Source organism: Aythya marila (assembly GCF_965140915.1).
Source record: "Aythya marila genome assembly, chromosome: 2".
Classification (NCBI taxonomy): domain Eukaryota; kingdom Metazoa; phylum Chordata; class Aves; order Anseriformes; family Anatidae; genus Aythya; species Aythya marila.
The window spans coordinates 115,784,121-115,811,253 of record NC_139043.1 but is presented as its reverse complement, the minus strand read 5'-3'; the positions used below and the strand labels follow the sequence as shown (position 1 = coordinate 115,811,253).

Here is a 27,133-nt window from a genome sequence, read left to right as displayed (position 1 = left end):
TCCATACCTGTGCATGCCAGGCTGCCAGAAGACAGGCACAGCACACAATTAACAAATGTGCTGACTCTCTCTGACATGATCCCTATAGGTCTTCTTGGATTACCAAGGGCAACTTCCAGTGACTGATGAAAGCAAATTTTCATGTTGTTCTGAACTGTCTGCAATAGGAAATTTTACAGATGTGAATCTGTTGCTGGTATTTACATTGGAGGAAATAGCCTTGTAAAGCGGTTGATTAACTGTTGAGATTGCTCTCTGCTGTTCAAAGCAAAGCTGAAACAAGTTCAGACAGTTTTTGGAGGTATTCTTCAGAAGAAAGCATCAAATTAATCACAGATTAATCACAGAATTTCTAGGTTGGAAGAGACCTCAAGGTCATCGAGTCCAACCTCCAACCTAACACTAACAGCCCTCCACTAAACCATATCCCTAAGCTCTACATCTAAGCGTCTTTTGAAGACTTCCAGGGATGGTGACTCCACCACTTCCCTGGGCAGCCTGTTCCAGTGCCTCACAACCCTTTCAGTGAAGAAGTTCTTCCTAACATCTAACCTAAAACTCCCCTGGCTCAACTTAAGCCCATTCCCCCTCGTCCTGTCACCAGGCACGTGGGAGAACAGGCCAACCCCCACCTCGCTACAGCCTCCCTTGAGGTACCTAAAAAGAGCGATAAGGTCACCCCTGAGCCTCCTCTTCTCCAGGCTGAACAAGCCCAGCTCCCTCAGCCGCTCCTCGTAGGACTTGTTCTCCAGGCCCCTCACCAGCTTTGTCGCCCTTCTCTGCATGAAAGAGAAGAAATCATTTAACATACCTCTTTTTATGTGAATGCATGTACAGCAGGAGAAAATGTGAGTATTCACTGTTACTCCATTGTATTAAGGCTTTCATGTTTCTCTAGCTCTATAGAAGACAAGTGTGTGCTATTACAGTCAGCACACGACTGGATGATAACTGAAAAGGGAAGAAATGTTCTTATCCAAATTGTCACAGTCACTTGTATATACACTTCTTCTGCCTTGCCAGACAAGTAGCTTTAGGCAAAGATTAAGGCTTGTTTAATGCACATCTTTATTGCGATTGAATCAATTTGGTTTGGTTTTAATTCCAGAATGACAAATTAACTGCATATGGAGAGATTATAACTGTGAACTTTATAGCTAATTTTGTCAATTTAGTCCCCAATCTAGCAAAATACATCACTGTGCAATTGAAATCAGATGAACTACTTCATTCTTATATGTCCCTTATTGTATATATGTCCCTTATTGGGTGGCTCAGACTGAGATTTATGTCAGATGATGAGTATAAGCAATCAGATCATTAGAGAAAATTCAGTCATGTTGGTTAGTATAGCAACCTGCTGTCTTTGAGCTATTACTAACATAAAGTTTCAGTACTGACAGAGCCTTAGTGAAAAAAATCCTAATCAGAAACAGATTACAAAACTGAGCACATTAATTGTAGTACATGGCCTTTGTACTTAATTGTTTTAAATTTTCCTCTTTAAAAAAAAAAAAAAAGAGAAATTGCAAATACACAGTGCTGCTTGACCTTTTGTGTGCAAAATCGAGCAGAGTTACTGATACTGTACTCCAGTGTTGTAGTTCTTTATATACATTTTACTTATTTGTGATTCATCCCTGATTTGTCCTGTTATGTTACATACCAAAGTTAATAGTCAAACTCTCACCAGCTTTAATGTAGTTAAGATTTCATGATATATGTCTTACATGTGATTCTTGATCACAAATCAGAATTCTTCACACGCATCAGTTGTGGCATTTTACTCCTAATTAGCATTTACTATGTGCTGTCAAACTCTGTATAGTTTTTGTGACATCGCTTCTGTACCAACTTGGTTTATTCTATAAATCAAATGTTTATAGGCTTTGAATCATGTGTTGTTTTATTTTGTTTGTTTGATTGTTTGTTTTTGTTTGTGTTTTTGTTTGTTTTTTGTTTTTGTTTGTTTGTTTAAAAGCAAACAACCAAAAAAACAGACTAGTGAAGATGAAATAATTTGCAACAACAAATGGAGCTCAAGTGTGCTAAAGTTACATATGAAGGGAAAACTATGTTTTTCAGTTAGTTCCTTTCCTTCGTAGTAACATAAAAATGTGGCTATTTACCTCCCCCATCTGGACAGATTTGGAAATGGAATGAAAACAGTATATTGAAAAACATTTTTGAAAATTTGTTAAATTTTCTTTAAAAAATGTTGGTGGCTTTTACATACATTGCATTTAAATAACATTCTTATTTAAACTCTTTTTTTTCTTCTTCTAAATTTTGCTTCCTTGTCTACATAAGTATTATTTGTATCTGGTTTATGTTTTCATAGTCTAGGATTAGAGATTCTGGTTTCAGAAAAGCATCAGTAAATGACCCAGTTTATTATCTTGTCCTTACAAGACAAATGCAAAAAATCTACATTTTCTGTAGTAATCTGGGCCACTTCCTGACCTTCAGAATCTTTATTTGCTTAATAGATTTGATTTGAGCTTTAAATATTTTTGTTTGCTATCACAAAGGAAGAACCGATGGACCAAAGGTTAGATTTAGTAACCTTTTTAAATGCCAAAGTCCATTCATTGCTGTGAAGAACATCAGCTTGGGAGACTTTTGGCCATTAATAAGAACAATGAGGGTCAGTTATGAAGACCCCAAATGTTTCAGTATGCTGGAATCCCATATTTGAAAGCTAAGGATATATGTTTCATATCCTGCTTAACAGAATGTTTACTTCAGACAAAGAAAATAATCAGCTGTTAAATACTCTTGTGCACCGTATCAGTTCAGCTACTCTAATATTAGTTATCTATAAACATGTTGGAGATTCATTAACTATATTTCTATCCATGTCAGTTCAGCAAGACTTATCATAATTATAACTGACAATGAAAAGAACTGATGGAGTCCTCAGAAATCCCTCATAGATGTCTACAGTCCATACAGCTTTTGTGATTTATTCTTTTTGCCTTCTCATCTGGTACAGTTTCTTCCTGATCCAGTGATAGACTGTTAAATTCCTTCAGATAAGGAATTATAAGGACTACAACAGTCAAAAATATTGACAGTGATAATCTTAAATTATTTAATAACAAATACCATGAATACGCACGTAAATTCATTTGTTCGGCTAAGTCAAAAGAAGCAACTTATAAAATGCAAGCACTATGTAGAGATTGCTATCAGAAAATTTAAAAAGTCCTGTAATGTCATAGTTCTCTCTTTAAATTTATAAGGCAATTTAGTATTAGGACGAACAGATGCAGCACCATCCATGCAGCAGGTCCCTGTAGATTAAAGCTTTCTGTTATGTTTTGGTCAGAAAGAAATTGCTTTATCTATTTTTATTTATTTATTTATTTATTTTAATGTAAGTGGAGTATGTAACTTTGCCTGATAAAATCTCCTTTTTTTTTTTTTTTTTTTTTTTTTTGTCATTTTCTGAGGTTGGGTACATTCTTTTGATTACTCTTGATAAGCAGTTAAACCAACTCCGCCCATGACACTGAAGGTTAATGTAGAGCTAGTAGCCTTACTGATCTCAGAAAAAAATCCCTTTCCAATTGTCAAATATGGGAGAACCATCAGTATTCATAATCTCACAATAAAAAATAAAAAAATAAATAATAAAAAAAAAAGTATTTAGCTATGTACTCAAACACGAGGATAAAGATTTATTTTATTTTTTCTCAGTTACTACAGGTTGGATTCACTAAGAAAAATAATTTTTTTCCCAAGTTCCATCTCTGCAAATTGAACATGGAATTTAAAATTCTGAACTTGGATAGCATCAATAGTACTGTTCATTAAGTATTGATATGCTTCTAAAAATATGTATGTTCTTAAATACTTCCAAATTCCAATTGATTAAAATTTAGGAGGAAAAATAGGAGTCTGAAAACTGTTTTCTTGAATCAAGATCAAAAAGTGGAACCACGGTTTTCCTTCTTTACCACCTCTGTCATATTTTGCCCACAAGGTCAGAGTTAACGGTGGTAATCTAATTTCCAGTAGAACTACAAGCCCAAGAATATGTTCACATAAGCATCATAAGAATTACTGCTTTCACAGTTACCTGTGCCATGCCCAAGACAAGATTAACTGTGTCCAGACCCAACCTCTCTTAGACTGATGACAACTCAATAAACTCCTCAGTGCTTGGCTCTTCCTCATAATTACCTGAGCCTTTTTTCCTCCAAAGATAACGTGTTGCTTCATCAGCACATAGCCTTGTCTCCATCCCTGCAATAGATTTTGTGTAAATAAGGACTATAATCACTCCCTCCTTTTCACTCAGGATGACTGACTTTGTTGGCAAATTCTCTGTAGCATCTGGTTTGAGTCTTTCAAAAGTTCAGATTAAATCTTTGTACTTATTTTTTCCACATCAGAGAGGGAGAACAATACATTATTTTCTCTGCTGCGATCTGTAGCATATTAAGGTTACCTACCCCTCTTAAACTACTCTTTACCTTAACTCCTTCTCTCAAATCTTTTCAGATGTCCTGTGGGAGAGTGGCTTGAAAGCTATGCAGAAGAAAAGGATCTGCGAGTGCTACTAGATGCTTGCCTGAACATGAGCCAGCAGTGTGCCTAGGTGGCCAAGAAGGCCAACAGCATCCTGGCTTGGATCAGGAATAGTGTAGCCAGCAGGTCCAGGGAGGTGATCGTACCCTCTACTCAGCTCTGGCAAGGCCGCACCTCGAGTACTGTGTTCAGTTTTGGGCCCCTCAGTACAAGAAGGACATGGAGAGCCTGGAGCTTGTCCAGAGAAAGGCTACAAACCTGGTGAAGGGCCTGGAGCACAAGTCCTGTGAGGAGCGGCTGAGGGAACTGGGGTTGTTTAGTCTGCAGAAGAGGAGGCTCAGGGGAGACCTTACTGCTCTCTACATCTACCTGAAAGAAAGTTGTAGGGAGTTGGAAGTCAGCCTCTTCTCACACGTAACCAGTGATAGGACTAGAGAGAATGGCCTCAAGTTGTGCCAGGGGCGGTTTAGGTTAGAAATTAGGAGAAATTTCTTCTCAGAAAGAGCAGTCAGGCATTGGGATGGGTTGCCCGTGGAGGTGGTGGTGTCACTGTCTCTGGGGGTGTTCAAGGAAAGGTTGGACATCACGCTTAGAGACATGGTTTAGTGGGTGACATTAGTAGTACGGTGATAGTTGGACCAGATGGTCTTGAAGGTCTCTTCCAACCTTAATGGTTCTATATCTGATATAGATATATAGATATATAGATAGATATCTGATTCTATGATTTTTTTTAGATTTGTGATTGATTTTATTGCATTAATCCAGACTTCAGTTAGTGCACATTTTTCTTAAAGTGCAGTTGTAAAGTTTGACACAGAATTCCAGCTGGGGCTTTAGCAGCTTTGCAAAAAGCAGGATTACTTCCAGTATCTCACGTTATCTCACGTGTGTCTGGACATGATGGCATGGTGGTTCTTGTTTAAGCAAAAGCATAGCACTATCGGTGAACGCTTAGCTTGGGATTCACTATAGCTCCCAAATAATTTCTGTGGAACTGCTGTCTAACCAATTCTCCGCCCTGTATTTCTGCAGTCGATAATACAGTGCTGAATTTGTCTCTACTCATTTGCATGCTGTTGTGTTGTTTTGTTTTTGCCTCTTTGTTTTAGAATGTGCCCCATTTGTTAAAATCATTTTGGATTCAGATTCTGTTCTCCAGAGCTGGTACAGATTTTCTCAGCTTCCAAGAAAGGGGAAAACAAAACCTTAGCTTTAAAATTTCAACACCAAACCTGTATAAAAATACATCAGAAGAGAGCATATAAAATTAGAAAGAAGAGGCGATGCCCACACTTTGCACTGAAGCAAAATAAATAAATAAATCAATAAATCATTATTGATCAGTCACTGCCGTCTTTTAAAGAGGTATGCATAACTTGTCAACATTGAACAAATGAACTGCATTTCTCTATATGTACATGCAATGCCTATGATTTTTCTGCAATCCTCTTTTAGAGTAAATTATATAGTTATAAGAATTCCAATTGCTCATTTCAAATGACAAAAAATGCAAAGTAAAATGACTGCATATGTAAAGTTGTCACTGAAATTTAACTGCTTATACAGTTTATTTTTAAAATAGTATGTCAGGAGTAGGACGGAAATACCACCTGACACGTGGAACCTTAATTCTGTGTCGATGTGTGATGGAAGTAGATGTTATAACAATTTATTAGTGATGTATCTTGACGTAGGTATTTGGCACAGTCACTGTATAAATATACTAAGTTTCCTTTCTTCAGAACAGTACTTAAATATAACCTGGGAACAAATGCAAGCTCACTGTGTTTGAAGATCACTCATTCTTTCAGAAAGATGTAAAAATGGTGCAAGGAAATAGCACTGCAGCACTCTGAGGATGGAAAGGTTAGAAGGAGAAGATACTCAAGCAGTTATCTGGGAGTCAGACGTAGCTATGCTTGTGCCTGAAGGTGTTTTGGTCAGGGGATAGCTCTGCTTTAGGTAATACAGAGTTTGTATGTCAGAAGCAGAGGTCACAGGAAGGGAAGGTGCTGGGAAGAGCTGGGCAAGCGCAACCTGACAGGACCGGTGCCAAGGGGAAGGGCAGGGAGTGCTATAGGAAACCCCTCACAGAGGAATAAGCAATGAGAGGGGCTTCTGGCCCTGAGATTGCAACACTGGGGCCGTGGGGCTGTGGCTTTTGGTTGCAGCTGGCTGAGGCAGAAAAGGCAGTGTGCAGGGAACCCACTGCGCCCCACGGGCAGTGACAGGACACACCAGTGCGGGGCTGGGCAGGAGGCACAACCTCATCCTGTCATCTCAGCCCAAACCATCTGAGCTCTGCAGCTCTTGGTTTGCCTGTGCCCCCTCAGCAGCTCAAGCTGATGGCTTTCCTTGGCAGGGAACGGCGGCCATGAGGCAGCCCTCACACCGGGGTGCGGCTGGGCTGGGCTGGGCGAGCAACACCCGGCTCTCCAGCAGCCTGTGAGCCTGGCACACCGCCATCTCCCTCAGTCCCTCTTTCCAGCAGCCATGGGGCCGCCCCACACCAGCAATAGGGACGGGACGGGGAGCCTGCGCGGTGCAGCCGCCCGCCCTTTCCGCCCCGCCCGCCTCCCTGCGGCCCCGATGGCGGCGGGCGGCCCCGAGGCGGCCCAGCAGCAAGTGAGCGGCGGTGGGGGCGAGGAGGGCGGCGGGGCTGCGAGCGAGGGATCCGCCGGGGCATGGTCGGGACTGGACCCCTCAGTTTTCATGACCGCCTGTGATACTGAATCACAGTATCACACGTTTGTAAATATGCACTAAGGGAGCCAGGCTTAAAACCACGGCTGGCATGCAAAGTTGTGTGTTTTTTTTTTCTTCACTTCTTTATTCATTTTTACACCGTGCTCTCTCTAGATTGATGAAATTGAAGCCCTGTCGTCCATATACGGTGAAGAGTGGTGTGTGGTTGATGAAGATGAAAAAATCTATTGCATTAAGATTAGTGACTGTCTGGACCAGCCAAAGTGGACGCTCTGTCTGCAGGTATGGTGCTGTTGAGGAGTTTGGCACAGAATTTGCAAGTGGACTCCTGCAGGCGAAAGCTTGTGCCTGTGTGAAAGCCTCTGAAGTAGGATTTGGTATCTCCTCGAATGGATTAAGAAGTTTTTGGATTGAAATCTTTCATATGCTTTTCAGTGGTGGTTCCCGTAACACGTCAGTGTGCTTGTGACATTGGTGGTAGTTACATATCTGAATTTCACACCTCATAAAACCACATCACAGTATTTGTGTTATTTTAGACAAACTGGCTTTGTACGTTATCTTTCTATAGGACACCTGAGTGATTCTGGTGCAACAGCTTCTCGATTTACTCCCTGCAAAGCGTGGAAACACAGAATTCAGATCAATTTGCCTGAGTAACTTGCCATTTTTATTGTTTCCAGGTCTATAAACACGCTTCATTTAGTGGAAGTAACACTGAAATGTCTACTTGTGGAATTGCAGAGCCCCTTACATTTAAGTACAATCACCATGCAGGCAGCTCTTTTCACATTTCTTCTGCACTTAATTTTGCTAACACTTCATCCACAAAAAGTATGCCATGAAATATGGTATTTGTATACCATTAGCTGTATATCTGTATTTAGGATACCATTATTGGAATCTTAAATACAGGTATACATGTTTTCCTGCCATTCTATAACAGCCAACTGTGTTTTTTTTTATTTGTAACACTGATTGTAGCCCAAGTGCTCAACATTGGTATCCATTAGTAAAACTCAGGTAGCTTAGAGTAGTATAGTGAACATTTACCCTGAATTTCTTTCAGGTGATTTTGCCTCCAGGATATCCAACTTCAGAGCCACCTATTTATCAACTAAAGTAAGTGAAGTTTCTTGCCAAGAGTTGTTTTCCTTCAGACGCTGTTATTTCTTTCCTGAGTTACCATTGTTAATTGCTTAAAGTGTAAGTTGAAGTTTAGTTAAGATGACTTTGAATAAAAATATCCCAGACATAGCAGAACGTTTGAAGTAATCATAGTTTATTCTTTCCCCCAAGTCAGCCTCATGAAGTTCCCTATGATAGACTGATCTCTTCTCTCAGAACTCTAATTCTTACAATATTATTTTGTGGCAAGGCACACAATATGTTTCCTTGGAGGTAAAGTAGCTGCTGCTTGACATGTTGGACAATGGTATCTCACCACTTTCTTGAATGTACCACTCTTGTTTCTGCCCTTCTTTCATGTTGTAAGACATGCTTTTCACCTGAGCACTTGCTCTTGTTAGGATGGAACCAGAGCAAGTGCCACTTCCTTTTTTCCTTCTCTGCTCTCCCCATGTCCCTTGATATGTAAACCCGATGGCAATGGAGACATGTCAGCCAGACCCCTGATTTGGATGATAGAGGGGTCAGGCCTGCAGGGCATGACACATTGCACATACACTGAATCTTGATCAACAGCATTGTCAAGGGAATGCAATACAGTGCCAGTAATCTTGAGGTAAAATTTATAATTTAACATAAAACTAAAAGGGTGCAGGTACAGAACTGAAGGATCATGCCAAATATAGTAAGCATGATCCTTTACTATGACTTATTTATTGCATAATAAAATGTAATATTTACATTTTAATATAGTAAAAAGTAGTATGTTGCTGAAGGAGTCAGAAAGGTATGCTAATAAGATGTAACGTCACTTTGGAGAGACAATGGCCTACCTTGAAAAATGAGTCCGGCTTACCTGAGATAAGGAAAGGCTGCCAAAGTTGGGAATCTTAAGGGAGAACTAGGTAATCATGCTTTTAGCAAGATGTTTACATCTGAAATTTTGTAAGTAGGGATGATTGACAATTTTTATTTTCAAGGTGTTTATCGTATTTATTTTGAAATGAGTGTTTGTTAAGATGATGGAATCAACGTACAGGCACCATTTTCATCATATTTCTCTTCATTCTAGTGCCCCTTGGCTTCGAGGAGAGGAGTACACAGAACTAGCAAATAGCTTGGAAGAAATATATATGTAAGTTAATATTGGGGAATATAGATAAAGGAGATTATATATTTTCAGTTTCATGTACTCAATGTGTGCTTTCAAGTACCTGCTTGAACTAGTGGGTGTAATAAATGCTGCAGTAGCCATAAAACAGTAAGTTTCTTTTACAAATCAGACAGTTAATGCTATGTATATACTATGTTTAACATTTTATGAGAATGAATTGTCTTAAATACCAACAGTTTTCTTGTATATTGTTTTGATCTTGTGCTCTGTAAGGATGGAGCCCGTCATTTTGGTTCCTAATCTTGAGATGCTTTCAGAATTTGGTGATATTTCAGTATGAGATTCCTGCATCTATTCTGTATCTGGATGTTATACTGCAGGTTGTGAAAACATTTCTTCATGTCTTAGAGCATAAGTGACAAAAGTTTTTTTTTAAAAGACAGCTAAGGGATAAGTAGGTTTTAAAATAAACACAGTTAGTAGAGTCTATTAACTAGAATCTGTAACATAACAGACCATTTATTATCACAGTGTGTAGCTAACAACTCATGATCCATGAGAATAAATATAACAGAAATACTCAAACTGTGTGTTTTTGAATTGCTGTGAAATTGGGGTATTAAGTGTAGTAATTATATGTGGTTTCTTTAATCCTTTCAGATCCCAAAGATAATATAAACTAAATGAAATGAAAATATGTCATAAACAAGCATGGTTGTTCCCAGAATAATGACATCTGAACTTCTTGCTTAAGAGATGTGTTTTAATGCCATAAAATAAGGAAGACAGCACTTAGCATGCATGAGGTTTGTTTTTATCTAATTACTTAGTTATTTTGGGTATCTGGATTTCTAATAATTTAAGCAAGCAAAATTAAACGAGAAGTGTTTAAAAAAAAACACACAATGATATAAAGATAAAAGTTCTAAGGGATCAAATTAACCACAGTGGAGGAAAAAGAACAGATTATCATTGACTGTCTGGATTTTTTGAGTCTCTACCAAAGTCAGAGCTGCACAGTGTCCTTCATGAGCTCTGTCCTGATCCTCTGGAGCAAGTTTCCACATGAAGACTGCAAGGAGGAATAGCATGGTTGTGAAGCTCTCTTCCTATTTTTACGACAGTCTTGCAGGCTGTTACAATTTCCTAGTTAGATAAATCCCTGGCAACTCTGTTTTGTCACTTGCTGTTGAGAGCCCTTGTTGGTCTCCTGTCATTTTTGCTTGTTCAGCAGGAAATGAACGTGTTTGTACTTTAGACCATATATGTCATTTAAGACTGTGTTTAAAACCCTTCTGGAGTTGTCACTGATGTGCACAGTGTTTGTGAAAGCCTTTTATCTCTCCAATGTTGAAATAGTTGTCAGGTAAACATAGTTACTCTGCATTGTTTACAATGTGTGTTTTAGTGATCTAAATTGCTTAGTTCTGCAGTCTAAACCAATACGAACCATACTGTTAGTCACTCACTACAGCCTCTTAAGGAGGTGGGAAAAGCAGATAATGATCGATCACAAATCTGTTTTGGGATGCACAAAGTGCTTAAAACTCAAAAACGTAGCAAATTTTGGATTTTTTTATTATTTTTTCCAGATACTCTTCTGGTATACTTAATTGCATACAACAGAGCAACCTTATTTATTGTCTGATCCCTCTCATTCCATCATTAACATAAATATAGTTCTTCATGTTTTAAAGTAGTGCTTCAATACGATGACCAGCAGCGTAAAATCAGGGCTGGTTCTGGAGTCTGTCTGGATTTTGGGGGCTAAGCTACAAGTTAACAAATTCTTTATTTTTGCTTGAATATTTTTCTTAAAATATGTACATTTATTTGAATTACTGATTGAATTTGACAATAGTACTGTATACACTAAGCAGTACAATTTTATTACTGATGTGTACTTTCATGCTGCCCCAGATGGTGGCAGTAAGAATAAAATTATTAATGAGAAACCGTGAATTGACTAAGGCTCTATATCTTCAGTTCTGGTTTTGAGGCAAAAATGTTTCGAAATACCACAGAATCATCTAGGTTGGAAAAGACCTCCAAGATCACAGAGGTCTAACCTCACACTAACAAGTCTTCCACTAAACCATATCACTAAGCCAGAGCTAAAATGTCTAAACATCTTTTAAAGACCTCCAGGGAAGGTGACTCAACCGCTTCCCTGGGCAGCCTATTCCTATGCCTAACAACGCTATCACAGCTCATAAGCATGTTAAAATATAATTTGAAAGATTATTTTCAGGATACCATTTTCAGTATATTTAAGGATGTTTGGGTCCTGCTGCCCATAAAGGCAGTGATTCATAACTCTGGATGTGCACATAAAACCACTTATCCCATCTTCCCTCAGTGCCATAAACTTGCTTGCGCTTGCTAATTAAGGACTCCTAAGCTTAATGCTTACCTCTCCTATAGGACCCAAACTCTGGTGTGTTAAGACCCAGTGTGTCTGCCACCACCGACCTACTGTCACAGTCCACCAGGTTTATTTAGCCCCTGCTGTGCGTATTGGGTGTGTGAGGGGGAAGAGAAGGGAGGCTGTCCCAAGGAAGAGACGCCCAAACATAAAGGGGAAGTGTCCCCTGCAGCCACAGAGTGGCCAAAGGAGCTTGCCACCAGCCGCCAAGAACTTTTTGAAGGAAAAATGAATCAAGAACAAACTCAAAGACTGGAAGTCCTGGCTTAGTATTCTTTTGAAAACACTGGGGGCTGTCCATTTTTCTCTTCTTGCAGTTGCTTTCACTTTATAGGCCAGAAAGTTTCCATCGGTTACCTGTTTTCATTCATTATTGGTGTTTTCAGTTTAAAAAAAAAAAAAAAAAGGCTGTAAGGAAAGTATATAATGAGGCAGATTTTCACTTGTTTCACATGGTGAACCACTTAGATAGAATATTCCACAAGCCCCTCTAAGCTCTTTATCACACTAGACTGTAAAGTTGTATTTCTGCATGTCTGAAATCTGCATGTTATTTAATGCAGATACTTTCCAAGTAAAATCTGAATATATATATATATGTGTGTGTGTGTGTGTGTATATGTATATTATTCATTCACTGTGAGTTTTATCTTCCAGACAGAACCTCGGTGAAAGTATTCTTTATTTATGGGTGGAGAAGATCCGAGAAGTTCTGGTAGAAAAGGCACAGTCATCAGATCCAGGTATTTCAGAAAATACACGTGTTTTTCAGTTTACTTCTTCATCAGCAAAGTAAGATTTCATTGAAAGTTAAAGATCTATGCCCAGTTTTGTTTTGACCTAGATAAGAGAAAACAGTCTCTAGCTTGATGGCTTATTGTTCTACAGCGATGGCTTCCGTTTTCAAAGACACATAGGGAAAAAAAAACAAAAAGGAAGGAGGTGGTTGCGATGAACTAGAACAAGGTTCTCAATTGTCTCAGATATTAAATTACTTGCATGAAAGCAGAGTGCTGCACGCAGACGCATTGAGCATCTTCGTCTGTTCTGCTGAGAAATCATTCATAGCAGTAATTAGTTTCTGGTGCTGAGTGCACTCTTGGAAGATTGGGATCAGCCTGAAAAGGAGATAAACTTCAGTAGAATGTGCAGACAAATTACTAAGTATGCCATCTCAGTTGCATTGTACTGTACTGGGATGAGAAGTTACATCACCACTCGTGTTGATTTTTCTGCTTCTATAGTGACAGTTTGTGTAAAGTCACAGCTGTTCTTTTCAGAAGTGGTGGGGCCTTTTTTTTTTTCCCCTTTCATTAAAGTGCCATGAAATGCACGAGTGATGTGCCTGCTTATGCTTGTGGCAGAAGGAAATTATTACATTATTAATGTAGAAGATGTTAGCTCATTCCCGTCAAGAATGAAGGACTAAAGAAGAAAAAAAAACCTTACTTTTTCAGTGCTTCTTCATGACAGTTTAATCTTTTAGTAAACTGTACGTTTTGCTGCTACATGGCACAAATCAAGAAGACAATTTTCACTAACAGTACTAAAGGAGTGGATACTGAGAAGTGAAAGCTTTGGTTTCAGTATTGGAAGTTTATTGGATAGTTTAACAGCAACCTTGGGTCTTTTATTTTTCATAATTTTTCTGGGCCTTTTGAACACTCATCACCTTCCTCTCTCTCTTTAAAAATACTTGTTAAAAGTATTGATGTTAAAAGTATCATCGCCACATCATAGGCCCTCCAAAGAGGAAATTAGATTGTGATACATTAGCTTATCTCTGTTGTAGGTTCTCTCTAAATCCAGTTGCCAGAGTGCTAGAACTATATTATATTTACTCTCCTGCAGTTGACTGTTATTTTTCATATGTCCAGTGCAGAAAAGAAAATAGGATTTTAGAAACCCCAGAATGCTTGAAGTGTTTCCAGAGAGATGTTTGAAATCTGATCATTTTCTAACCTTGTTGTGTAGCATTGAAAAACAGCTTTATATTTTTCCAAACATGACCAATAACTTACTGGAGAATTTGTGAAATACCAGATTATTTTATTAATCTAAATTCAGATTAATTTGCCATTAGTACCATGAAGTTAACAATTAGTGCTATTGTAAATGTTTAATGGAAATGGTAAGCATGAGTGTGAGTTAGTATTAAAACAGAAGATGTTATGGATGGATTTCATGACGTGAATATTGTATTCCTAATTCTAAGAATGATTTCAGTAAATACTGGACAAAGCATTATTCTACATCTTTTTTTTCTTACTGGCAAGCTGATTTGAACTGAAAAGCCAGACACGTTAGAGAAAAAGAATTAGAAAATTTGTACTACTTGTCTTGAAAAAAAAAAAAAAAGTGTGTAATAAATCTATTGCTTTTATGTTACTAGAACCAGATATTAAGAAAACCAGTGAAGAAGTTGACGAAGATAATGGAGATGATTTTCTCCTAGACTATCAGCCTGTTCAGGAAGATCCAGTTAAATTGTTAAATTATATCACTTCTGAAAGTCAAGAAGGTAAAAATGTTTTTTCATTAATTGTGATTAAATCATTTATGAGAGAGAGGCTTTAAGTTTCTGTTTTTCTACTAAGCTTTTGAGTAAAATTAGTAACATTTAAAATTATTATAAAGATTAATAACAATTGCAAATAACCCTACATGGTTTTGGTGGTTCTCTGTTATCTTTCATACTTAACTTTAACTAATCTCTTTCGAAAGGTAAGACGTTCTTTACATTTGTAGCCATGTATGTTGTTTCAGTATCCTTAAAAAAAACATAAACACTTCCTTGTTTGTGATCAATAGATGAAGAGCTGCCATCCATACATCATGGAAACCCACTGACAGATAGAAGGAGTACTTTCCAGGCACATCTGGCTCCTGTGGTGACAACCAGACAAGTTAGTAGAGATCAAGCCTACTCTTTTTGTCTGTACTTTGAGATTGACAGGATATTACTGAAATAGTTGCAATTAGGTGAATTTGTGTTTCTTTGCATCTTTGTGTTGATATTGTGGTTATCAGTTTTGGGTTTTCATTGTCAGCTAAATAACTCATAAGTAACAGCTCTGCAATGCCTTCTGGTAGTTTTCCAGTTTTATTGTGGAAGTGGCTGGATGTTCCTATCCCTTACTTTTAAGTATGTTAGATGTAGGGCAGAGAATAAGAGCATTACATTTTGACTTTTGTATGTTTGCAAAGTTTTCATATGATACATGGAATCGACTGAGTCTGTTGTGTTACTTGTGAAAGTGAATTAAAATTAGCTTATAAATATTTTTCCCTTCTTCAGAAGGCGATTCTATTGAGAAATACATTTGAATAATGCATAAGTAAATACTTAGTCATAAACGAGAGGGGTAAGCATGCTTGTAGACCTGTGTTTATCTACAACTAGAAAAAATGTCTGCACTGGTTCCTGTCTCTTACAGGAATCAGTGTTAAATATGGATCTAGATAGTGTACTAGAAAAGGACAGCTGTATTTTGTTTCCCTTTGTGCTTCTCTTGTTTCAGCAGCTTAACACAAGGTAAAGATTGTGTCATTGTGTCTAATATTACTGTTTGTTTTTTTTTTTTTGGGGGGTGGGGTTATCCAGTTGCTTTTTGGACCAGAATGAACTTGCAGAATCTGTGGTATTGTATGAAAATACACCTTGTGTTTGCTGTCAATCAGTTGCTTATAACTTTCATTCTTGCACCTCTTTGCTTTTTGTATGTAGGTGGGTTTTGTAGATGTCTATCGTGTTTCACAGACCTTAAGTTTTCAGTTTCCCAGGCTGAAGACCGACTTCCCCAACTATTTCGGTACTTCTTGGATGGACTTCCATGTGTGCAATCATTTCTGCTTCTGCTTTCTAACCTTTCTGAGATGCAAACCAGAACTATACACAACACTGAATGCAATCACACCAAGGATTTATGGAGTGATATAAAGAGGTTTCTTGTTTGTTTTCCATGTTCTTTTCCTGGTAATACTTTTCAGCTTGCTTTTTTGACCTCTACTCAGCACTGAGCTGGTGTTTTCATAGAAATGTCTCTTACAACCCCCAGATCTCTTTTTGTGAATGCTTGTAACGAGTTTGAGTCACTTTGTTCATCACTTTGCATCTGTTAACATCTCTCTCCTTTGATGATCCCTGTTCAGTGTGGAAACTACTGATCTTCTTCTCTTGTCATTAGCTAGCAGTTACACCTTGGGAATATTTTCCTCTTTCCTTGTATCCAATTCTAGTTTTTATTTCAAAAATTTTTACAGATGGATTTCGTCAAATATTTTTTGAAATTCCAAGTGGGATAGATCACCTGGAAGCACGTGTTCAGTGACTGAAAGAATCTTGACAGATTAACAGATTGACGTAGTTCCCAATAAAAAAGCCATAGTATTTTAAGCTTTTTTTTTTTTTTCTTTTAATAAAATCAATTAATATGCCTAGTATGGCTATAAGACTTGTTGTTCTGCAGTTTTCTGAGTAGTTCCTGGAGTACATTTGAAATGTTGGTATCACAGCAGTCATCTTGTTTTAAGTGGCAGGTTAGATACCTTACTTACAGTTCAACACCTTCATGCTCCAGTTCTCTTTAAACTTTTAAATATGCATGATCTCGTTTTGCTGATTCGTTTCTATTCATCTTATCAGCTTGCTTAACATTATTCTGTGGTAAGGCTCCACTGTGGTACCCCTGCCTGGCCTTTTTTTCATAAATACTGTACATTCATGTAGTTTTTTGTGCTACAGCTGTATATTCTTTGAGTGATTCTTCTGTATTATATTTATCTGCTGGCAGTACAGATTTCTGGTAGGCTTCAGCTTCTTGTATTTGAAAAAATAAATATTATTATAACTTACATTTTCACACCTGCAAAAATATGTCATGCCTTTCACATCTATCTTGCTACCTATCTTGTTTTTCTCTGTACGAATACATCATAATGTTTTGAACATGCCTTCAACTTTTTTGAGCTGTTCTCTTAGTGCTTCCAAAGCAAAAGCAATTTTATTCGTTACTTTTAATGGGGAATAACTCAACGTTTTAAAATACTTGATGTGTTACCATTTTCGCTAAAGTAGCACTGCACTTTAGGGTCTTTCAGTGCTCAGTCCCTGTGAACTGTGAGTTTCTACAAGCTGTTTTTCTTTAGAAAGAGAGGGAATTGGAATCACTGACTTTTTGAAATTTAAAATATTCTCACTCTGATGATTTGTGAGTAAGATCATACCTACCTAAAGGAAGTTCATACATGCAGACACAGGTTTCAGAAAGGGCAGATCTGTGTCAAGAAACAGTACTTGCTTAAAGCAGGTTAATAACTTCCCTTTTGCATGCAGAGATGTTCTTAATTTCTTCTTTTATGACTTCTTTTTAAAAGCAATGTATACTCAATAAACCTAGGAATTTCAGGTCAAGGCTTCTTGTTACTTGCATGGTATAAAGGCAGTGCGATATCCCCTAGTGTCAAATCCATCTGCTTGGACAGAGTCATGCTGTACAGTGTGAGGTGATCGGTCAGCACTGCAGGGAAGTTTTACTATGGCATGGGCTCATTTTTATGAAAGAAAGCAAAAAGAGGGTGAGGAGTGAGGTAAAACGTTGTACACTGAGGGAAAGAGAACTTGTATTATTAACTGATTAGTAGGTACATTGTCAGTACATTGCAGTGATGGCTGTTGATGTTTAAGACAATACACAGATTGCTCTGTCAATTCCTGTATTGAATATTTTAATGCAGCTTTCAGTAATGATAACCAGCATAATACTGTAGTTATTTACATATAATAATAGGTTACTATACATTTTATGGGGAAAAAAGTTCTAAGTGTATTTCAGGTAGCAAGCTAGGTTTGGTACTATATTTGGTACCATTGCTTCTCCTTGTCTCTGTCTGGCGTGTTTGGACATTTAAAATGTATGTGGTTCTTGGACTTGACATTGATTTAGAAAGGTAGAACTAAGAAGTGATCTGTTGTTTAAAGATCATTATGAATGGGTGCTTCACTGATATGTAGAGAATTATCCCTTAATTCCTTAAATCAAGAAGAGTGGAAAGGGGAGCAAGAAAAAAAAGGTTCATGAGCTACAGTAGGAAAAAGGATAGGTTAAGGCTTAGCTGTGAGATGTCTGCCTTAGAGGTTTATTGCTAATACAGACATACAGTGAATTTTTGAGAGATGTTTTCTGGAGCCTGGTAGCCAACATACAACTAATGTCAAAGGCGACAGTAATTTCATATGCTTTGTACCCTAAATCCATGTATTAAAATATTTATGAGAACATATTGAATAATGTGGGTTGTCTTTCTTCAATATTCCACTTGGGAGAAAGGGACAACAGGAGAAAACAGGTGTCTGAAGCAATGTTCTCAGTTCATAACAACATTTTTTTCATTGAGTTATCTTATATTTGAGATAATTTTTAAAATTTACGTTTCTTCCAGAAGTATTAGAAATAGCACAGTGTAGCTATGACATTAAATATGAATATTGATTACTTTTCAGAGGCATTTTTCTTTGGAATTAAAAGCAATTTACTTGCCAAATATGTTTTTCCAAGTTTTCTCAACTTCAGTCATACTTTGCTCAAAGTAATATTAGTTATGCATTGTCTATTAAAACAATGTCTTGATCAAAGCTCTTTTTACTAGACCAAGCTGAAAAGTGTTGAACAATTGCTAGCGTGTTTAATTAGAAACAGAAACTGCACTAATATTGATACGTGTTTTGAATTTGGTACTTCTTAAGAACAAAGAGATCGATATAGCGGGAACATCATTTTTTTTGTGAAATACTGACCCAAAGAGGAAAGCTGTTTTTTTTTTTTTTTTTTTTTTTTTTTTCAATTCTTTCTGTGAAATGGAAACTCTGAAAAGCAAGCAAGTTTGAGTAAAAAGAAAAATCTCAAAGTGAAATGTGGTAGAACTTTCCAAACATCACGTTACTGTGATATCAGTAAAAGCAATATGTAATATGTGTAATGCAATATGTGTAATGTAATAGGAAAACATGTTGTGCCATTATTCCAGGTTAATATTACACTTGAAAAAAGCAAGTACTTGTAATTGATCCTTAATACTGATTTAAAGTGTTTTCTAGATCTCGCTGTATCTCTTGTTTAGTAAGTCAGTTTGATACTTATACATGTTCAGCAATAATACAAATGCACTGATTCAAGGAACAGATGTTTTCAGTATCCTGGAAAATAGCATGGGGCTACTGAGAAGCTGCTTGGGTTAGCAAATTGAATATTTAATTCATCCTAGGTCAAAATGTGGAAGTGTTTCTCTATAGTACTGAAAAGGAGGTGTTTGTTTAGCAGTAGTATTGAGATGATGTGTATGAAATCCCCTTACTGAGCTTACTTGTGTGTTTTTTTTTAAAGGTAAAGAGAGTTCTTGAAAAATTATATGAGAATAAGAAAATTGCAAGTGCCACCCACAACATATATGCGTACAGGTGAGAGATGCATAGTGATCTTTTCATGTTCTTTGCCAAGTGACTGAAGGGCATGAGAAAAGTAAAATCAAAGAAATTCCTTGCTAATAAGAAACCTACTCCCATGAAGATTTATTTGGTTTCAGGCTTTATTTTGGACTTGAGATCAAGAAAGTGCAGCATACAGTAAGGAAAAAGTATTAAGATAGTGAAGCAGCACTAGGAATAAAAAAAAAACAAAAAAATAAAAGTGGATTTGAACATGCGTTGTTAGACTTCATATAGGAGGTGTGAGCAAGGAAATGCTACTTCATCCTGAACTAAATGTGGTTTTATTTAGGCAAAGTGACATTTTTCCACCTGACCTTGCATTTATAAATGGCTCAGAAATTTCAGTTGAAATAAGGGCTGAAGCAGAAAGCCTGATGCAGACGTCTGGCATATGAAATTTGCTGAAATACGTGCATCATCAGTGAAAATGGGACATGGGTAGTAAAGAGTTTGGCAGTGGTCTGTCCCTGGCACCTTTTGTGAACGTAGCTTACTTGAAATGAAACCGTCTCAGCCCAGATAGTGATGTAGGTTTTCTGAGGAACATGACTGTAAAAGGAGCCACTTTCATTGCTGAAGGAATTGGTCATATGAAAAAGCGTGTACAGAAAGTGATCTGTTCATGCACATCCTGGAGTGACCCTAATGAAACATGAAAGGAGAGTAAATGAAAGCTTACCAACACGTCTACCTAAGTTAAAAGTTTCTATAAAGGATTTCTATTGTTGCTGCTGCTGATGTGACACCTTTCACTCACACTATTTAAATACACTTCAAAAAAGCGACAGAAACAGTTACTGCTTCATATTTTTCATCTAAAACTAGCTGCCTCTCTGTCATTGTGTCACATGTATGTTAACTAAGTGCGGAAGTTATGAAATCAATTAGGTAACAAAACAATAGAGTGCTGAACATTACTTCTGAAAATTTAGACTTGGGCAGCTGTCCTTCATATGAAACAACATGCCCCACAGTCTCCCGGAGTGCCCCCTGTATAATTCCTCAGGCTTGCTAAATTCTGTGACAGTTCTGCTTTGGAGGAAGGCTCAGTAAATGGCGTGGAGAATCTGAAGCAGAGTTTCAGTAATAGTTTTACACTGCTGCTGCTGAAATACAGACCTAACTGATTACTGGTAATCACTTTTGTCAGAGTTCTGTCTTGTAAGGTGTGTACCATACATAATTTGAACCTGCATCTGATGGAGTTGGTTGAAATGACACGTAATTATTAGTTTAAAAACCTAAGGATTTTTCTTACTGGGGACTTCACACTGGTAATGAACATGGAGTTAACCTGAAGTAGTTACAGCATATGTAAAAGGTTCTCAACACTTGTTCCACTGCACAGATAAATATTTGTGGTTTACCCTAAGCCACATCCTGTTTTCATGTGAATGTGGAGAAGCAGATTGATGCACTTGCTTATGAAAGAAAGATCTCTGAGACTTCATTAATCATTTAAAAATGTTAGTTGATTGACTTTTTATGAATTCTTTTTTTTATTATTGTTATTTTTATTTTGTTTTAGAATATACTGCGAAGATAAGCAGACGTTCTTACAAGACTGTGAAGATGATGGGGAGACAGCGGCAGGTGGACGTCTTCTTCATCTTATGCAGGTTATAGAAATTAGTCTTTGATTTCCGGAAGTCTTGACCAGATTTTAAAAAATCACTACAATGTGACTAATAAACTTATACAAGATTACTTTAATTCTTGCTTTGCTGTTGGCCAAATAGGTGATTGCTTACTCAGAAATCAGAGAACAAAGGACAGACTGTTGCATGCATGTAATGAATTGGATTTTCCAGGTCTTGGATCATAAAGATTCCTATGCTTCCTACATGGTGTAAGATGGATAGAAAATGAAGACTGGGATAAGCTGATTGACACAACCTTTACTTCAGTTTCCTTGAATATTTGTAACAAAAAGACACTTCTGTTTGAACTTGCAGAGTAGAGCTTCAAATGCAAAAGGCAGTGGGAGTGAAGCAGTTAAGTTGTTCTAACCATTGTATGTATTTCTTTGTGCTATTTGCAGGTCTGACTCTGTAGCCATCGTATTTGCATATGTTTTAGTTTTCAGATGTGGAACTAATATTTCCTCTACAAAGTTACTACTAAATGTACGCTGATAAATTTTGATTAGCTGGCATGATACAGCCCTTTGTAAAGCCATAAGTAAAATACCATGACTACAGGGAATGGCTGGATATGTCTTATGCCTCAAGTCACTTAACTGTATCAGAACGCTAATTACTGTTTTTTTGTTTTGATTTTTGATTTGCATCACCTTCACAACAAAGGTTTTCTTTTCTTTTTCCATCCTTTACTTGCTTGTGTATTCTCTCATTTAATGTGCTGTACTCTTATTATTGGAGACTGTTTTAAAGTTGTTGTATGGTGATTTTTTTGACTTCTTTTTTAAACTTCAAAGATTTCTTTATTCTGGAAAAAATACTATAATTGTAAATACTTGAGCACTTCTCATTTAGAACTTTTTGAAACTTCCTAAGTAACTCAAACTTGACTTGGAAGGAAAACTTAATTTATATAATATATGCAAGTATATGTGACAAGTGTGAAAATACTATTCTAGTAATAATAGTGTAAAGAACTAACTTTGCATTTACTGTACCTCAATTTGCTCTGAGCTTATCTACTCTTCTTCAGTATATTAATGTAAACTTTTGATAGGGGACAGATTTACTGTGTCTGCTTAATGGTCCATAAAAATCCAGTTTAGAAAATGACATGAAATTTCACCTTTCAAATGTGAACTGATAGTATGTATTACTGGGAATACTTTTGTTTTGGAATTGTGATTCTACAGAGATCAGAAAAGTGCAATTTTCACTCCTGGGAAAAATTAAAGTAGTTTAAGGACTAATTTCTAGGTGTTCATACAATTCTCTCATTTCTTCTCTTGTATACACTTAAGACATATGATATGGGCATGAAAATTAGATGGTTTAATACAGTTATTGTTGCTGTAGTTATAGTTCTTCTTTTGCAATAGAAATCTTATCTTGTTTCAGATAAACCTAGCGCTTCAGTCAAGATAGCACTTTCCGGTTACAAGAAACAGCATTTTAGATTAATACTTTTGAACTCAAAGTTTTGAACTCAAAGTTAGAGTTAAAAATTTCCTAACTGTTTGACATCCTGTTTACTCTGAAGAGTTGCTATAAATTGACTTTATGGCTGGTGTGTAAATGTAGAGTAGAAAATGCTCATCAGAAAAACTGTCCTTCCTTTGGTTGTTAACCTTTATAAATAGCTGGCTCTGAAGGTGTTTTCCTCACCTTCCAGTTCAGTAGATCGCCCTCTGTCTTGCAGACCACAGTGATTTTACTCAGCCTTATGCAAATAAAGCTGTTCTTGCTCTGTCTGGCCATCAGTATGCACTAGTGTAGTACTGCGCAGGACTTGAGGGTAAGCTGTTTGTGAGTGAAAATCTTTCACAGCGATTTTAGATGCCTTAGTTTGAGGAACAAGTTCAGGATCACGATCACAAAATATGTCAAAAAAAAAAAAGTCAACTTGTGATTGTCACTGCATGTTTTCATGCAGTAATGTATTTCTTATAATTTGGCAAAGTGTGTGTGTTTGATATTTAGTCAGCTGGAATCACTGTGTTACTAGCATTTGCTGCTGCTGGAGATCTTCTTGAGGGTAGAGTTGCTGTAAGACAGAATAAATGCTAATTTTCAAGTCCAGTTAAATCACATTTAGGTGTCAGAAATAAAGCTGTTGAAGGTCTATGTTACTTGCCCTTAATTGCGATACAGGAGGTCATTGCTTCTGTTTAACTCTTTCCTTGTCTTTGTTACTGATAGTCTTAAAAATGCTATATAAAAGTTATTTAGTTCCTTTCAGTCATGGTTACTAATATAAATATTTCATGTTGTGTGAACTTTATGTATACCTTTTGGAATTCAGAAAGGAACTGCTAAGTTGTAAGGGATACTAGCTTAGACCAAAAAAATACAGATATTTTTTATGTATTATCCAAGAGTTGTTGCTTAGTCCTGCACTTGGTAACAGTAGTAGATTATTGGATAAAATCATACAATATCCTGAGTTGGAAAGGACACAAAGATCATCGAGTCCAGCTCCTAGCATTATGGCACTTTAGATGTCCATATGAACCTTATGTGCCTGTTCCCTGGCTGTTACTAGCTTTATCCAGCATTGTTTCCAAAAATGTGGATAGACAATCTACGTGGTGACAGAGGTTCTCTGGAAATAATAATGTCTTACTAAAAATAATGAAAGTAATTCCGTTAAGTGTGCCTTTAAGTAATGCCTGAGGCCTTTGATACATGGATGAGCAACTGTAGAGCGCATGAAATAACTTTTCACAATTTCTAAAGGGATATATTGACTCATTTTACTTTGAATTTACCTTTGAGTAGAAGCTTGGACATGGAAACTTATCACAAATACTGAATTGATATTATTACTTACCTTCTGACTTATGTGCTATGTGATACAGACATGACCGCAATTTCTTCTTAAAAACAAGTAGGCTTTTTCTATTAAGAAAGGTATCAGCAGTAAAACTAGTTCAATTCTTTTTTATTGTTATTTGTTTCTGCTCATGTTGTTATTGTTGCTGTTGTTTTAAACAGATTTTGGATGTCCACAATGTGTTGGTTGTGGTATCCCGCTGGTATGGAGGTATTCTGTTAGGACCAGATCGTTTTAAACATATCAACAATTGTGCAAGAAACGTCCTTGTGGAATACAACTATGTACATTCAGTGGTAAGTTTCAGCCACTTAAAATGAAGGCATTTATGTGTGAACTTGTGCAAACTGTCAATGTTGGATGAAGCCAGAAGAAAATTAACACTACCCGTGCCATCCTCTGATTGCTTTGATGCACTGATAGGGAGCCTTTGCACTGATTTTATGCCTTACTAATAGCTTCCAAAGAAGTTAGTGATCTGTAAATGTGAGGAGTGCAAAGGAGTGTGGCAGGAGTTGAGGGTTGTGGTCCAGAACACTACTTTGAGGCTTGAGGGAGAGCAGGAGTGGGATACACTGCTTTCTGTGTGTTCACAAACCAGGCAGCTGCTGCTGCTCATGCCTACATGTTCGCCTGGTGCTAGTGTGTAGGCAGACTGAGCTGAACTGTTAAAATCACTGACTAGTAGGCATTTTAAAGTGTAAATGCTTTGATAGACCCAAATAATTTTCAGAATTATAGAATATAACATACTATAGCATCATAGCAACAGCAAATACTATGGAAAAGTAGATGACAGTCATCATTAAAAAGTCAAGCTAGACTAGAAGAACTCAAACTATCTAACAATAATTATTACAGAAAAGATGAAGGGAAATGTTTCAAGGGGGCTTAAATCACTCAAGAGACAAAGTTCCAAAAGTCCTTAACTGGCATTTTCTGTCAGGGATGTAGGTAATTTATTCCTGCTTTTCAACATTCTTTTCTTCATCCTCAGAACAGTATGTTAGGTTTGTGTATGTTATATGCAAATACTAACATATACTACAATAGCAGAGTTCAAACAGTCTGTTAGGGTCTGTTTCCCTTCCATGTGGAAGAGAAAAGATTAAAATGTCCCATGTTCAGTGAGATTTGCATCTGGTAAATTCCTTCACCATTTTCAGGAACGCTTGAGATGAATGCTTAATGAATTTAATTAAGTGGATCATAATCTACCAATATGTTGGAATCAAAAAAAAAAAATTAAGCTTTTAACTGCTGTACTAGAAAGTATAGTGAGACATAGCTAGAAAGTAAATGTACAAAAACTCAAACAGCAATTGATTTTTCACATGTGAAGATGTATCTTGTTTTTCAGAATTGGCAGTCAAAGTAGTACAACAGAGTGTTGGTCCATTAAGACTGGTAAAATTTTGTGTTTACCCCATTGTAGATTTTTTTTGTCTAGGGAAGCGGTTTTATTGTACCAGTGCATGGTATGTCTCGTGATAGAACCACATCCACGCTAGAAGCAGTTCTGCAGTATAGTGTAGACATATTCCTATACTGGTAATGTCCTCCTTGAACGGAAATGGCTTAGATTATTTTTACACTTGTTTTGTTGGCATAGCTATGTCTGTAAGTTTAGCATTGCTGAAGGCAGACGTTTCTGGATAGCAAGCAGACAAAATAACAAAACTGGTTAAATACTTTACATTTCAAAACTGTATCAAGTCCCAGTGAACTATGAACACTTCATATTAAAAATAATTATTGTGAGTGACTTTCAGAGAATGTTAACAATATATAAGAAATGTATATTTTGTTTTGAATTTTAATTTGCTTGGTTTTCATTTCAGGACGAATCATCTAAACAAGCAGGAAAGAGCAAAAAGACAAAGAAGGACAAGAAGAGAACAGAACACTAATTTATTTTAAAAATATATATAAAGAGATTACTTTGCACATATTTATACAAAGGAAACTTGTACATTATTGTCTTATCAAATGCAACAGACATTTTGTATTCAAAAGAGAATTCAGTAAAGCTATGTTTCCATCTTGTTCTGTGATTTCTTCTGCTGTTCTGAAGTAGAGCTCAGGCACAAGTTTTCTGTGTTCTTATACTTCTCAGCATCTTTCTGTGAGGGTATTGTAAACACCTAGAACCATTTCCCCCCCTCTAATGACTAATTTAAAATGTGGATTATTTACCCATTACTGCGTTGGAACTCAAACATCTGTCTTGTGTTAGAACTTCAACTCAGTAGTTTGTTGTGTTGAGAATGAGACAGAAGCCATTCAAAGGTTAAGGTCACTTATGAAGTGTTACATTTTCAGTACATACAAGTAAAGCTTGTGGTCCAATGCTATATGACATCGGAGACCCTGGTCCTGCTTATGCAGTTCTTACTTAAGGTATGTAGGGCCTGCCTGATGGCATAAGAGAAATGGAACATGGCTGAAGAATTAAGAAATTTCTTCCAAAATTCTTTGAGGATCTTGTGTCTTTCAGACTCTGGCAGCCTATTGAAAACTTGAGAGTTAAGTATTGTGTAACTGAATAACCGGTGATTTCATCAAAGAATATGGGGCTTTTGAAATCAGCCTGTTACAGCTAGTCACAATCATTAGTAAATGTTCTGAAATTAGTTCTGTTGATGCAAAGTAGGAAAAAAAATGTGTTAAAAAATATTATTGTAAACACTTGGGTTTTCTACTCATTTATTAATAGCCTCCAGACTTTTCTCTAAAGTATTTCCAAAATTTTAACTGGATTTCCTGTCAGTTAATTGTCATTTTGCTGTTTAAATTTAAAAAACAAAAACAAACAACTAGTATTTTTCACTTACAGATGATGGACTTTAATTATCTCTTTTTTTTTTTGTCTATTTTATCTTGTTATTTTTTTCTTCCTCAAGTTAATTTCTAAACTTTGTGATCTGCTAGTTATTAGCATGAGTCACAAATATGTTCTTAGCTACAACTGATATATTTTATTCATACAGTAATGCCAGTATTTTTAATGATGTTTCTCTGGTGGCAACTGCATAATTTAAATGTGTGTCTGTAAGACTAGCTTATTTGACCACCAGTTTTGTGTATGCCTTTTGGCTGATACGTTTTTACACTTTTTTACACTGTTGTTCATTGCAATAGTTCAGTATGTGTTCCCCAGAAAAGCTTCTGCAGGGCAAACTTCATCTAATTAAAGTAACTGCTCAAATCTTGGTATAGCAACAGAAATATTCCCTAAAGGTTTTGGTAACTTGAAAAGTAC

General features: G+C 36.8%; 1 protein-coding gene across 2 annotated transcripts; it reads left to right on the top strand.

Annotated features, from left to right (window-relative positions):
• Window positions 1–7,119: 7,119 nt before the first annotated feature.
• Window positions 7,120–25,900, top strand: IMPACT (impact RWD domain protein). 2 transcript variants are annotated; one of them, XM_082754308.1, is made up of 11 exons: window positions 7,120–7,164; window positions 7,399–7,527; window positions 8,315–8,367; window positions 9,446–9,508; window positions 12,570–12,655; window positions 14,305–14,433; window positions 14,724–14,818; window positions 19,295–19,368; window positions 20,927–21,017; window positions 24,033–24,167; window positions 25,713–25,900. In XM_082754308.1, exons 1-11 carry the CDS (start codon window positions 7,129–7,131, stop codon window positions 25,779–25,781), a joined length of 960 nt encoding a protein of 319 aa, XP_082610434.1. In that variant the 5' UTR covers window positions 7,120–7,128; the 3' UTR covers window positions 25,782–25,900. The 2 variants fall into 2 exon arrangements, with proteins under 2 accessions (XP_082610434.1, XP_082610435.1); XM_082754309.1 differs by lacking the exons at window positions 24,033–24,167; window positions 25,713–25,900 and adding an exon at window positions 21,210–21,902.
• Window positions 25,901–27,133: the final 1,233 nt, after the last annotated feature.